At 42.6% G+C, this 14,154-nt stretch overlaps 1 protein-coding gene across 1 annotated transcript in view; it reads right to left on the reverse strand.

The window, feature by feature from the left end:
* Positions 1 to 12,467, reverse strand: part of UNC5D (unc-5 netrin receptor D) — a 324,448-nt gene extending 311,981 nt beyond the window's left edge. Inside the window, exon 1 of the mRNA XM_075123365.1 lies at positions 12,371 to 12,467. Within this exon, the coding sequence (XP_074979466.1) occupies positions 12,371 to 12,452 (82 nt within the window). The 5' untranslated portion in view covers positions 12,453 to 12,467. The remainder of the gene's footprint in view (positions 1 to 12,370) is intronic.
* Between the last annotated feature and the right edge of the window lie 1,687 nt (positions 12,468 to 14,154).

Raw genomic sequence — 14,154 nt, forward strand, 5'->3', positions numbered from 1 at the left:
TCAAGACACAGAATCACAGTTTTAAACAGGAGGCATGAATTTTAAAAAAACTCAAACAAAACAAAAACCTCACCACTACAGAAACAAGTTTCCTACACAGTTTGAGTCCCAGCTTTCTATTTCTTGTTTACCAGGAACCACACCATCCAATGAATGCATCCGATGAAGTGAGCTGTAGCTCACGAAAGCTCATGCTCAAATAAATTGGTTAGTCTCTAAGGTGCCACAAGTCCTCCTTTTCTTTTTGAGAATACAGACTAACACGGCTGCTACTCTGAAACCATCTAGTGGTTGAATGATATACTGCATATAAATATTTTAAATACCCACCTAATTCTGCTGACCAGATTGTGGCTTATATCTATTTTCTATATAATAATATATATATTAAAGCTCAGCAAAAGCTGCTGGTGACCATCTTATGACATACGCCCATTTGCATGCCCTGCACTACAACACATAACTAATTGCTTGGTAAAGTGGTTTGAAGTACTCTGAGTATGAAAAGAATGTCAGGTTTCTAAAACCAATTTCTACTGTATCTTTCATCAAGATACCAGGGTAGAATGTTTACCTCTGATCTGTACTGCAGTCCTACTCTTTACAATGTACATAACACGTTTTAGCTTGGGAAAAGTCTATTCTCAATTTTTAATATCTTACAAAGACGGAATGCTGCTCTTTGATTTTATGCTATTTTGCTTTCATATGCATAAAAAATTATGCAAAACCTTTTATCCAAAAAGGTACAGATCTAACACGGTCAATGATTTAAAAAAAAAAAAAGACAATATTTTACTAACATCTCAAAAAGATTCCACATCCCTCACTGGAAAGCAAAGTAGCCATATGGGCAGTCATAAGCCATCACTTTTGAGGAGATAAAATCGATATAATTTTTAAGATGATTAACCCAAGATGAAATATGATACAACTGTTTGCATTTTTCCTGTGTGTTTACATTTTCTACAACTGACAAACACCATAAGGCGAAGTTAATTTGATAAAAAGAAGAATGCTAAAGTGGTTGGATTTGCACCAGAAAGGGAATCTGTGGTTTAGAGTGCCAATTGGATGATCAAAATTTGAAATCTGCTAATGTATGTTAAATCATAACATTTGGGCATTTACAGAAGAGCGTAATCTTTCACATCTAATTCATTCCTTGAACAATAAACTTGGGCAAATCAGATCCACTTGAAAATTCACCTAGAGCATTTCCAGGAAAATACTGTATTTCTCCTCCAATGGGGCAGATGAGGTTCCCTAGGTATATTTTTATTATTATTATTTTCATGCCCTTGTTTGATTTCACTGCACAAATAAACACTGCTCCCACCACATTCATTTGTCACAGATCCAGGCCTTTTGTTTGTGTTGCTGCTGCTGAATTAAGGGTAAAAGGGCAAACCATCCAATGTGCTGAAATCACTGCACGAAAAGCTCAGTAGACAGATGCAAAATGTCCATCAGTGGTACTTTGTTCCCATCCCCCTTTAAAGTCACCCCGTAAGTGTCTATTACTGATGGAGCTTATTCTCTTGGTTCTTGCCATCAGAGCTTACTTGGCGGGAGAAAGCTATTGACAGAAGCAGAGAATACAACAGCGGTGAGTATGTGCATGCGTGCGTATTATATTTACATTATATACATACACAGAAAGAGAGAGAATGTGCTTTCAGAGAACACAAAGGAAACCAAAAGCAGCAGGAACCTAGACAAGCAATTCAGCAGCTCTGCTATTTGTAATTTGTGGTTAAAAAAAGAAAAAGGGGTTTCACTTGAGAGCTTCTTTAGAACACCGTATACATTCCTGTGCAGCGTGGCTCAGAGCTGGCAGGGTGCTGCTGTCTGCAAGGAGAAGTTTAGTTAGAGGGCAAAGGACAAGAAACACCAGGTGAGTCTGTTTCTGTTCTGCCTGCACAGAGGAAAGTGAGTGACATACCTACCCATTTCAGTCCCAGCCAGGGGTACTGTTGTTCTCAAAAGGCTATTGCTGAATGAGTTCAGATCCCTCTTGTCCAGTGGGAAGTTGTGGCATCTTTGCTGACATCCCAAATTATGCAGCACTGGAAGGAGAGTTCAGTTAAAGATGTCCTCTGACAATTAACCAGTGGAGGCCAAGAGGTATTCCTTGACTCTGACTGAATGCATTTGTGAGTTGTGAGATGCTGATGAATGGGATCACAGATCACAAGACACTGAGTGATATGTACAGAAAGAAGAAAAAAACATTTTCCCCCCTTCCTTCTTGAGTACAAATACCCAAAATATGTGCATACAGTACCTTGAAGAGAAGCTCCAATTAACTGCGGAGGAAGGGGTGTGTGTGTGATGGGTGTCTCAAGAACTGAAGTTAATAAGTAGATCTGGGTTTTAACCTGGACTCTGCCACCCACCTCCAGTGGAGCTTTGGACAAATCACAACCTCTCTGGACTGGAGTCTTACACTGCTAGAGTGAAGGAGCCATACAGCAACCCTAAATGCCCCCAGAAAATTCCCCTAAGATAGCAAGTGTCCCCAAGAGGTGCACAGTAGGCATAGCTGGCTCCACAGCACTTCTTGCTGGTTCCCAGATGCAAAACACACATTGGGGGCAAGGCAACAGAGGAAGGGAGGGATCCTGGTCAGGGAATTCCTAACCCTGGCTATTACCAGCTGCCAGCAAAGCCCATAGGGGCCACTGGAAGCTGGACAGACAGGTAAGGCAGTCCTCAAGGCTGTTCTGACCTGTGCTGGGAGCTGAATTGACCTCCTACCAGTCCCTGCCCAAGTGAGATGTAAAGTTGAATTTGGGACAGAGATTAAATGCAGCCAGGTGTGTCTCAGATTCCGTATCTGCAACAATAAGTGTAGGCTTCCCCTAGCTCAGAGGATTGCTGTACAACTTAGCTCAATAATGGTTCCGAGCACTGAAGAAATACCAGGCACCACTGTGATGTGGGGTCTTAGCACGGGTAATAAACTGGTTTCAGTGCTCTTTATCCTTTAATGTAGCCAATGTACAAGATGCTGAGCACCCTCAGCTCCCACAAAGGATGCACTGCACCTCACAGGTTTGGGCCCTGATTCAGTAGCATCTGCACGGTCACTAACCTAGCCTCACTAATTTCAGCTGCTTGAACCACCTGGCTTTGTTCTCAGGCTCCTGCCGACTGAGCAGAAACTTAGCTCTGAGAGGAGGGGAAGGAGCTGAAACAGGCTCCTGGCACCAATCATTTACATTGTAAATGTGCTTGGCATGATTAAGGATAATTTGTCCTGCTTTCATTTGCTCAGCACATTGGACTGATCGTACACAATTTCTGTCCCCTTGCCCAGCTCACCAGAGCACTGAGAAGCTACTCAGCGAGTCATGAAAAATGGGAGATTATTTCCATCCCAATTTACATACAATGTTGATGGGACTGGAAATATGCAAAGCCTGTATTATTAAATTAGGCAATTGTGCCTTTGCAATGACCACATAATTGCATCTCACCAACAAGAGGGAAGGATGGAGGGATGGGGAGAATCCTTTGCTTTATTTTTGTCTTAATCTCCTGTACAAAAGCAGAGTGCAGCCTCTTGGTAACTAAGCCCCTAAATTATTCATGGTTAGTAGGACATCATGAAATACAACTGTCTACTGATATTGGGGTAGGGCAGGGAGGAAGGGCAGTAGTCATTAGGTGGCTTCCTTCAGAAGTAGAGTCCATTTCAGAATCAAGTATGAGAAGGGGTGGAAATTCAACTTAGCGTGAGGTACCACCAACTGCTGTCTGAAGCGGAAAGCATCAGCCAGCACACCTGACCTTAGTCCCAAGCAGCTAGCAAAGTCCCTCCCTCTGTTAATAAAGTTAGAAGACAAAAAACTGGATTCCTGACAACCATGCCCCCTTGTTCTCAACATTCACATGGAAATGCACTCTAGCTACCCGCTTGCTACTCCCTGTATATTGCACTGGTCTCGGCTATGGCGCACAGGACTTGTGTTTCCTGGGCTACAGAAAGGCTGGCCAACCTACTCACACTGTCTGTCCATCTCCCTGTGGACTGCAGTAAGAGTCAAATCCAATGAGTCACTACCAGGTGGAGATCACTGAGGGGAATTATGGTCTGTGGCTGCTCAGGGAATGCTCTGCCACCAAACTGACCAGGATCTACTCCAGTACACAGTTCATAAGACTTTGTGTTGCTCCAGACTAACCATTTCATATTCTGAGGCTTAGAGGCCTATTTGTATGAACGTAGCCTTATGCCATCTGTGTCTGGGAGGTCAGGCAGACTGATTAGTCATCCACTCATTTCCACAACTGCCCAAGGTTTCTGTGGCAGCGTCCCTATAAAAGACTCAAAGAAGCTAATTCAAGAAAAAGCGCCGACAATCCTAAACTGGAGCTCCCAAAATCCCCACACTGTTTCACAGCCAAATAAATGTGGGCTCGGTGGCAGGAACAGGGGTTGAACTACTAATATGACCCTTTGTTTTTTAGAAGCTTATTGTAATTGAGTGAGTGATGTCTTGATGCAGGGAGGGGACAGCTGTTTGAAGACTCGATTCAGCTCCTGGATAAAGAGGAGAGTCATGTGGGAAGGCAGGTGGAGTCAGCAGACTCAGCTGAGCCAGTCCAGGATATACAAGAAGCTGCCTACCCCACATAGGGACACCCACACCTGTACTGTCACTTATTTCTGTCAGTTTTTTTCCCCACAGTTCTGAAATATTCACACACACCTTCCTTTTGCTTCCAGTTTCCAGTGAAGGCCAACCAGAACCACCCCACCTGCACTGCACATCCAGCTAAAGTTGTTGCTCTCGCCATGCAGGCCAATCCAGCTTTTTAGTCACTGTCAAAAAGAAAATACCCTATGGCTGCATCAACACCTACAATGCAGAGGTGATAGGAAAGACCCTCAGTGCAGATGGGATTAGTGCATTACCTATCTATTGTAAGGAAGAGTAAGTGGATACGCTGCAAGGAATGTATACCTGTATAAGAAAACTTCTACACTATATGCAGTAAGCCACAAGAGTGGGGGTCAGCTGGTCCTGGATTACGAGAGATCCCCAGGTCATCAGGGATACCATATAATAGATCACCACTGGAAAATCGTGCCATAATGCAGTCTTTGGGGTACATGTTCTCAGGATAGGATACAAATTCAGCTTCCCTTTTATGGAAAATTCTGACAGAATTTCATTGAAAATGATCACCATTTTAAAGGTTATTTAAACCATCCTGTAGAACGGTAGACAGGTGACCATCCTCTGTTAAAGTCTAAGTTCTTCTACAGAAACCCAATTAAAATAAGTATCTAAAGAACCTATTGGTTTCACCTCTATTAAATTATACAGAACTTGCCTTGTAGAGGAAACTATGGGTATCCAGTAATATCTACACAAAAAAAAACATTGCCCTCAGGTTCAGAAGAAAAGAACTGTTGCAGCCTGGGGCATGCAGCAATAAGATGACACTGCTCATATATTTTTCTGTGTCACGGGATATCCTCCCTCCTGACCACACCATGCCAATGACCACAACACTAGCCCCTTTTAAAAGCAGACTTAGTCTTTTTTCCTCAGAGCCTCCAGCATACTAGTTAAATTGGGAGATCACACAAAAATGGATTTAATGTACCCAACTTGGTAAATTTAAAAAAAAAAGTGTATTTACTGTAAATAAGGAATGACAGCAAAGGGTTTACCCAGTCAGCAGTGGTGGTGGTGGTGAGTCATTTGCAAGTTAACCCTGTACTCCATTTCTCCTCTATACAATGTTATCAACAGTGTTAAGAATAACCCAGAGCTCTCTGAAGTTACAGCTAACAAACCTATCACATGGCTTCACAGTCTAATTTGTCATGGGTCCACTTTACTTGATTTGGGCAATTTAGCTAGAGTGAAGATGAATCCTGCCGTCTATCCCATAACAGCTTGCACTGTTTGGAAGCTACTTGCGGGAATGAACTCTCGCTATTGCTTTCACCAGGGGTGGACAAGTGGGGAACATAATTCAATACAAATATCAGAATAGTAAGTGGTGCAGTCTTAATGTAGTATTTGGTGTCTCTTTTGTAGTATCGAAGATCCAATCTATAGGTATCAGCTGAGAAAAGAATCAGTCAGTTCAGCATTTCGATAATCCCTTTACCCATCAAGCTAAACATCACTGCCTGTTCAGATGAATTAACCTATTCTGCTAGTCAGAAATCAGTTGAATGAACCCTCTTCTGAGATTCAAGAAACACGATTCACTGAAAATTGGTAACATAAGTTGGCCGCATAAGTTGGTTGCACACTTCAGAGCTCTGCTGGCTTTTTGTTTGTTTTTAATTCCCCCCAAATCAGTAACAGTCTTATTATGTGTTACAGTAGCACCTAGAGGCCTCAACCAAAATCATGGCCACTTTGCACCTCGGCCCCATTGCACCACTATACATAGACATAGTAAAAGACAGTCCCCGCCTTGAAGAACTTACAGTCTAAATACACAAGCCAGGCAAAGGGAAGGGGGCAAATGAGGCTCAGAGAGGGGTAATATCTTGCCCACGGTCACACAAAAGGCCTGTGGCACATAACAATACCCAGATCTCCATTGCCTCAGCCCAGTGACCCGTCTACTAAACCATTTTACTTCCAAACTCTTTGAAAAACAAGCAGAAGCCTAGGAATATTATGTTATACACCATAGCCACCTGGGTCGGAGCCTCAGCTGGTGTGAATGGTCATAGCTCCATTGACTTCAATTGGATCTTCCCCTCTGGAGTTTCACAGTGTAATAGAAGTCAGATCCACTGAAGGGGACTCTCTCTTTGCAGTACACAGTTTCTGGCAGACATCTGAGTAGTTCTGACTTTATCCTGAAGAGGGAAGTGCTGTGCACACAAACACACACAAGCCAGTCCATTATTGTGTGCTGAAAAATTAATTATGTTCTCAAACAAAATACAATGGACTGTTTTAAACAATCACTCAAGAGACCATTAAGTCAGGTGCTTAGTTGTGGTGGCCTTCTATTAAAGGTGGAGTGGAATTTTACTCAGTGCCTATAGGAAAACATCATGATCTCTTAAAAACAAGAAAGTGACGTCCAATGCAGTTGAAAATGGAGTTCCTTTTTTCCTTTACCTGCCAACACTTGAATTTGCAAGCTGGTGTTTGACCTACAACCAACACCTAAAACAGAACAATTTCCTCTAGTCTCAGAGATGTCTTAGGGATTTATGATTACATCTGCTCCGGTAGGGGAACTGCAGACTCATGAACTCAAGTCTCGGAAGGGAAGCTTGAAATACTTTGCTTGAAAAGGTATTTTTAGGCTTGGATATATATTATGTTCTGTTTGGTGAAAATCACCTCTCCACAGGGCGTAGGCACCACTTAACCCCTATTTTGATATCCGCAGTGGATCTCTTCCCCCGCAGAGGCAATCACGGATCACAGGGCATTGAAAATGTTATGCTCTAAAGGGGGGAAAGAAAAAGACAAAACCCCTCACTCCCCCTACCCTTCAAAGTGTCAGAAATCCCACTGACCTGATGTGTGACCTTGGGCAACTCACTTCACCTTCCAGGGCCCATTTCCCCTCTTACTCTTTGTCTTTGATTATTTCAATTGTGAGCTATATGGGGCTGGAACTGTCTCACACTGTGTGATTGTGTAGCACCGAGCAAAATGAGAGCCCCAATTATGTTTGGGGCCTCTAGATGCGACTGCAATATAAATAATACCCATTCATTTCACAACACAATTTTATCTTTACAAAAAAGAGCGCACAACAGAACAAAAAAGAGTGCACTCTAACAAGCATAAAATCCATCAACAGCCTACTCTGAGTTTGTACCTATCTAATCCTCACCTAGCAGTGTTAGAATTATACTTCCCCCCTCACAAATTGCTGGAGCAGCCAACTCATTGATCCTGCAGCAAAGAGGATTTACCAGCAATGGAGGGGGTGTAGACCAGGGAAATACACCAGTTAAAACTAAGTACAGATAGGCAGACCAGGTCACAAGAGGTTCAGGCCATATGAGAAAACCTTTGAGAGCAAATTGCTTTCAGTGTGCAGAGAACAGACTTTTCTGACTTTCCAGGACACTTAAGATAAAATAATATTGAATAATTGCGGTCTCCTAAGATAGAACTAAAGGTTAGAGGAGGGTAATTACTGATTATTTAAAGGGTAATTGTAATGAACTAAGATAAAAAATATGTAGCATTTCTAATCCTGATAGTGTATTTTTAACTAGGAAAATGATCCCACAGACTAGTATTACCCACAGGCAGTACTCAAGTTGGAAGCAATGCTGCCACTTTCAAAATAGTTTTTACAATTAAACAAAAATTCTACAATGCTTGAATATCTACCTCCCTGAATCAGGATGCAGAGGTATTCCAAGGAGGAGACACTGGAGTTTGTATTTCATATGCAGTTAAATAAGAAGGGCAGGGGCGGGTTATTAAGAGAGACAACAATGAAAATGATTTTATAAAAGGTGAAATTTGCACTTCAAGTGACCTGATCTTGATAGGGAAAATTCTACAGAACAGTTATCAAATAAAAAGAAAAAAAACCACCCCGGAGCAGAACACCCTACCAGGCGTAAAATGGAGTCAGGGAATGAAAGCTAGAGATTCAAACAGAAATCCACACAAAGCAGCATTGTAGGTCTGCTTGTTTCTAAATCAATTTCAAGGTGGGGAAGGGTGCACAACGAAAAAAAAAAAAGATACTTTCAAAATGAAACAAGTGTGTGGAGAGAATATGAAAAATAAAGAAGGCAAGAAAAGCACCAGAGTTAACGTCAGAAATTCTTGTTCCTAGGCACCCGCTATCAGAGAGCTCGAAAAGCCAGAAGCGTCAACTTCAGCCTTGCTGACGAGTAGTAATTTTTTTCCTTCCTGTCAGCTGATTTCTCTTCCCTTTTTATCCTGTTGTCATCCAACGTTATTTAGGACACCCTGTAACCAGCCATGATTGCATTGTGGAATTAAGAGACTAAAATTCCAATCCAGCAAGATACTAAGCGCATGCCCAATGTTAAAAGCTGATGAATAGTTCCGCTAATGTGCTTAAAGTTAGGCACATGCTTAAATACCTTGGTGAATCAGGGCTCAAGTCATTTGGTCTGATTCTCACAGGTGCTGAACACCCTCGAATCCCAGAGAAGTCCGACAGAGCACAGGTACTCTGCTCTTTTGAAACTCAGGCCAAACATTAATGCAGAGACACTAGGTCTTCTTGGCCTCTCACTCCTTTCCCAATCAGCAGACACAATATTGGATTTTGGGCCTGGAAAAATCTCCCCAACAACAAAGCAGCTCTTGCTGCCTCACAAACTTTCACCAGCTACCAACCGCACTGGCCCCTTACTGAAAGTTCTCTAACTACCAGGACAGCAGGGACTTCTCTTGATCGTTTACAGAGAGGGAGCGAGTGCGTGCACACGATTTGTTGTCAATATGAAACTGAACAGGTAAACAGGAGCAGAAACTGCTGTGACTTCTGGAGCTGGCAGCTGGGAACAGAAGGTGAGTCCTGGGGTCTGCATACTCTGGATACTGATACTTTGCCAGGCAGAAGCCAGAGAGCAGCATTCCTGCCTTGAATTTCACTAGCAGTGGGGTATGAGCGGCATGAGGATCAGAGCTTCTGCACCGGCATGGCTCCGTATTTAATTCACAAATTCTGCGTAAATTTAGAAAGAAACAGGATTTAAAATAAATCTCTGGGCAGGGGCTCAATCCTGTATGGGACAAAAGGATGTGTGTTTGGCCTTCTGTTAGCAGCCCGCCAATCAGCCTGCTGTAGAGCTTCTCACCCTCCTCGGAGATGAGCGCAGGCAGTACTTATTCGTATTGTGCTTAGCACCCACCACTCCCTGATGTGCTAGGTGCTGTATATATACATAAAAAAGCAGACCCTGAACTGAGGAGTTTACAACTTAGACTAAGATTTTTGGGGACAGGACTGCCTTTCTGTTCTGTGTTTGTACAGAACCTAACACAATAGGGTTCTGGTCAATGATTAGGGCTCCTCTCCGCCACTATAATACACCAGACAACAACAACAATCTAAGAATGAGACGACAAACAACAACGGGTGGGTACAGACAGGAGCACAAGAAACAACGAGAAGAGATTAGTCAGCATGGTGGGTAGTGGTCTTACCATTGGCAGGTTTTTTTGGGAGAGCTTTTAGGCAGGATTTGAAGGAGGACAATGAGGTGGTTTTGTGGATATTTATAGGGAATGCCTCTCATATACAGGAGGCAGCATGAGACAAAACGAAAAGGTGCTTGCTTGAAAATGAAGGCTCCTACAATATCATTATTCTACATTTATTTTGCAGCAGGATACAGAGGCCCCAATCAGGAGCAGGGCCTACATTATGCTCATTATGCTGTACAAACACAGAAGATGGCCCAGTCCCTGCAACAAGGGTACAATCTACGGGTATCAAACAATAATCATAGGTTTTAAGTCTAGCAGGGACCATTGTACTACTCAGTATTTTCATTCATGGACTTGGACAATGGAGTGGAGAGCAAAATTTGTGGATGACACCAAGCTGAGAGGGATTGCAAGCACTTTGGAGGACGGGAGTATAAGTCAAAAAGAGCTTGACATATTAGAGAGTTGGTCTGAAACCAACAATAAAGATAAGTGCAAAGTACTTCACGGGGGGGGGGGGGGGAATCAAATGCACAGCTACAATACGTGAAATAAGCAGCTAGGTGGTAGTAAAGCTGAAAAGAATCTGGGTGTTATAGGGGGTCATAACTTGAATATGAGTCAATAATGTGATGCAGTTGCACAAAAAAAACAACCCACCCTAATATTCTGGGGTGTATTAACGGGAGAGTTGAATGTAGGACATGGGAGGTTATTGACCTGCTCTGCTCCTCACTGGTGAGGCCTTAGCTGGAGTACTGTGGCCAATTCCGGTGCCACACTTTAGGAAAAATGTGGATGAACAGAAGAGAGTCCAGAGGAGAGCAACCAAAATGAAAAAAAAAAAAAGGTTTAGAAAACCTGATCTATGAGGAAAGGTTACAAAAACTGGTCTGGGGTGGGGGAGGAGACTAAGGGGGCACCTCATAATGGTCTTCAAATCTGTTAAGGACCGTTACAGAAAGGACTGTGCTTAATTGTTCTACATGTCCACTCGGGGCTGGACAAATAGTAACTGGCTTAATCTGTAGCAAGGGGAGACTTAGGTTAGATATTAGGGGAAATGGTCTCACTATAAGGGCAATTAAGCCCTGGAATAAGGTTTCAGGGGAGATGGTGGAATCCCCGTCACCGGAGGTTTTCAGAACAGGTTGGACAAACACCTGTCAGGGAGAGCCTAAATTTACTTGGTTCTGCCTCCACACGGGGGGCTGGATTTGATGACCTCTCGAGCTCCCTTCCAGCCCTAGTTTCTGTACCTCTATGATTGTGATCATCTGGTCTGACCTCCTACATCAGACAGGCCAGAGAATTTCACCAGCGATTCCTGCCTCAAGCCCAATGACCAAATATCTAGGCATAACTATAGAACATAGCTGTAGCTCACAAAAGCTTATGCTCAAATAAATTTGTTAGTCTCTAAAGTGCCACAAGTCCTCCTTTTCTTTTTTCTGGTATGAAGGTCAGTCTGCGTTAATGATAAGATACCTTATGATTTTTATAGACCTTCATAGACAGCTCACCTTAGAAGTTTCATATGCACAAAGTCCAGGACATGGATGATTACTGTATCAGTACAATAGTTCTCTTTACCTCTTCTCTCTTGTACCACATGGAAGACATTTATTACCCTGTCCCTTTCCAGCCTGATGTTACAGAGAAGTGAGACTGGGGACGTTAACCTCAAGTGTTCCATATTGTCATTTTAATTAAAGCCATATCCTGTTAAAAAGCTATATGCTGCGAACTCCTGATAAGATCCTATTATCAGGAAAGCGCAAATTTGAGATGTTATCTGGGCCAGCCCATGATTATCTGCCAGAACAAAAGGAATGTTATTAAAGCAAACTCTGTTAGATAACCGGGGGAGGACAGAATGAAAACCGTGCTCAAGTGAAATCCCTTATCTCCCTGGGGTCACACCTGCAGTGGCTGTTCTGTGCTGAAAGCTAGCGCTTGGTGAGGTAGAGAACAGCTTTCTGGTGCCTGTTGTGTTGTGGAAAGTTTTGTTTCTTTCCTGCAATTTGTTACAGGGAGAGATACTGACTGTAACATCAATTAATTCCTAGGGAGATTATGGTTTCCTGAGCACATTTTCACACATCTCATTATCAGGCAGAGTGGCTGGATTTGCCTTTCTAAATACAGGCATTAATTTTTAGGACTGATGTCTCGGTGACAAAAGAAAAAGCATGGTAACAAATCTCTCTTACCTTTAAGGTTTAATGATCTGCCACGAAACAAAACCAGGGGGGAGAGAATTGGCACACAGTAGTTTCTCTTCCTTAACTTCATCTTTTAAGTTCTTTGCCTCAGCTGAGTAACATGTCAGCCCTCTCGAGGTGGATTCTGGTATTCTTCTTCATGCAGCCTCAGCCAACTGGAACTATTACAGACTAAGGAGAAAAACAAGGAGAGAGCTGTCTCTGGAAATTTTCATGCTCTTTCTGCTACTGCAGCTGAAACACATGCAACCTTGTATATTTCAGAGAGTCTCTTTGCTGAAGGTTAATGCTACTGCCTCAGTGCCTGGTTTTTGCTCCTAACAGGTACACAGCTAATGAAACACAGGAAAAATTGGGTTGTCCACTCAATTCCAGAAAAAAGTGATCTGTTCCTATAAACCTTACCTGACAGTTATTGATGGACAACTACTGAATCATGGAGGGGAAACGGTAGCCTTTGCATCTTCCTGATCTTGAATTACCCCCTGGGTCTACTCCTTCACTGGTTAGGCTACATCTACCATGCCACCCCATACTTAGCTTTCCTTCTACCATGGTCATTTAGGGGCCAGTGTTCACATGCTGAAATCTCTCAAACAAGATAGATAAAATATCTAATTTAATAGCAGTACTTCTCACAAAAACCCTGTCTCCATTCACATGTCCCCTAGTAATAAAATTATGGGAGTAATAAGTAATAATAGCAGCAGTAGGGTTTAAATCATGAAGGCAGGTCAAACTATGGGTGTAAAACATTGACAGTACCTGTAAAACGTGTACATTTATATGTAGGATGTATAGAAAAAGAAGGTTTCAGAGTAACAGCCGTGTTAGTCTGTGTTCGCAAAAAGAAAAGGAGTACTTGTGGCACCTTAGAGACTAACCAATTTATTTGAGCATGAGCTTTCGTGAGCTACAGCTCACTTCATCAGATGCATCCGATGAAGTGAGCTGTAGCTCACGAAAGCTCATGTTCAAATAAATTGGTTAGTCTCTAAGGTGCGACAAGTACTCCTTTTCTCTTTTAGAAAAAGAAGGATTAAAGTGTACTAGCTGCATGTAAGACAGATAATCAGCACAAATTAAAGTATTGTAGGAGGCATAAATTGCAAATGAATTGAGATTGGTTTTCTTAGAAATACCCTTTTTTCCTGTAATTTGTATATTACCTGTATTATTGCAAGACAACAAATATGGGTATGTCAGTTTTATCTGACGTGCATAACTCTGATCACAGCCAGAGTTATGGCATTGCAGTGGCCGTCTCTGAGTGCAGCCCTTCATAATCGACTCTCTCTTGATCTGCTTTGCAACAGCTCCACCTATCGGTGGCAAGGTGGGAGGGGAAGGAGATAGGAAAAGAGTGGAACTTCAAGGTTGCCTTCAAATGACAGAGCTTTGTGCGTTGTATGTCAGGGAGCAGAAAAGCAGCAGGACCTTTTGTGACCCATTGGATTGTTGTCCTATTCAGCCTTCAAAAGACTGGATTTACTAGACAGTACAGGCTGTCTTTGCAATTACCATGCATACGTGGAAAAGGGGACTCCTTAAATTCCAAGTTTCCGATTACCTGAACTAGGCATTAATAACTACTGGCAACAAGTTTCTCGATTTCTGTCTGCCTACCAGATCTCTGCTGGAGCCTCCATTACTTCCCTGATGCCCTTCCCCCTGTTTCTTCATTGTGAGCATGTTTGTGGGGAAGGGAACCACCTCCAGATTAATGGGCTTTGAACATTATATTAGCACTATCTTGCAGCAGGATCTGCCAT

Source organism: Caretta caretta, chromosome 26 (genome assembly GCF_965140235.1).
Source record: "Caretta caretta isolate rCarCar2 chromosome 26, rCarCar1.hap1, whole genome shotgun sequence".
Taxonomy (NCBI): domain Eukaryota; kingdom Metazoa; phylum Chordata; order Testudines; family Cheloniidae; genus Caretta; species Caretta caretta.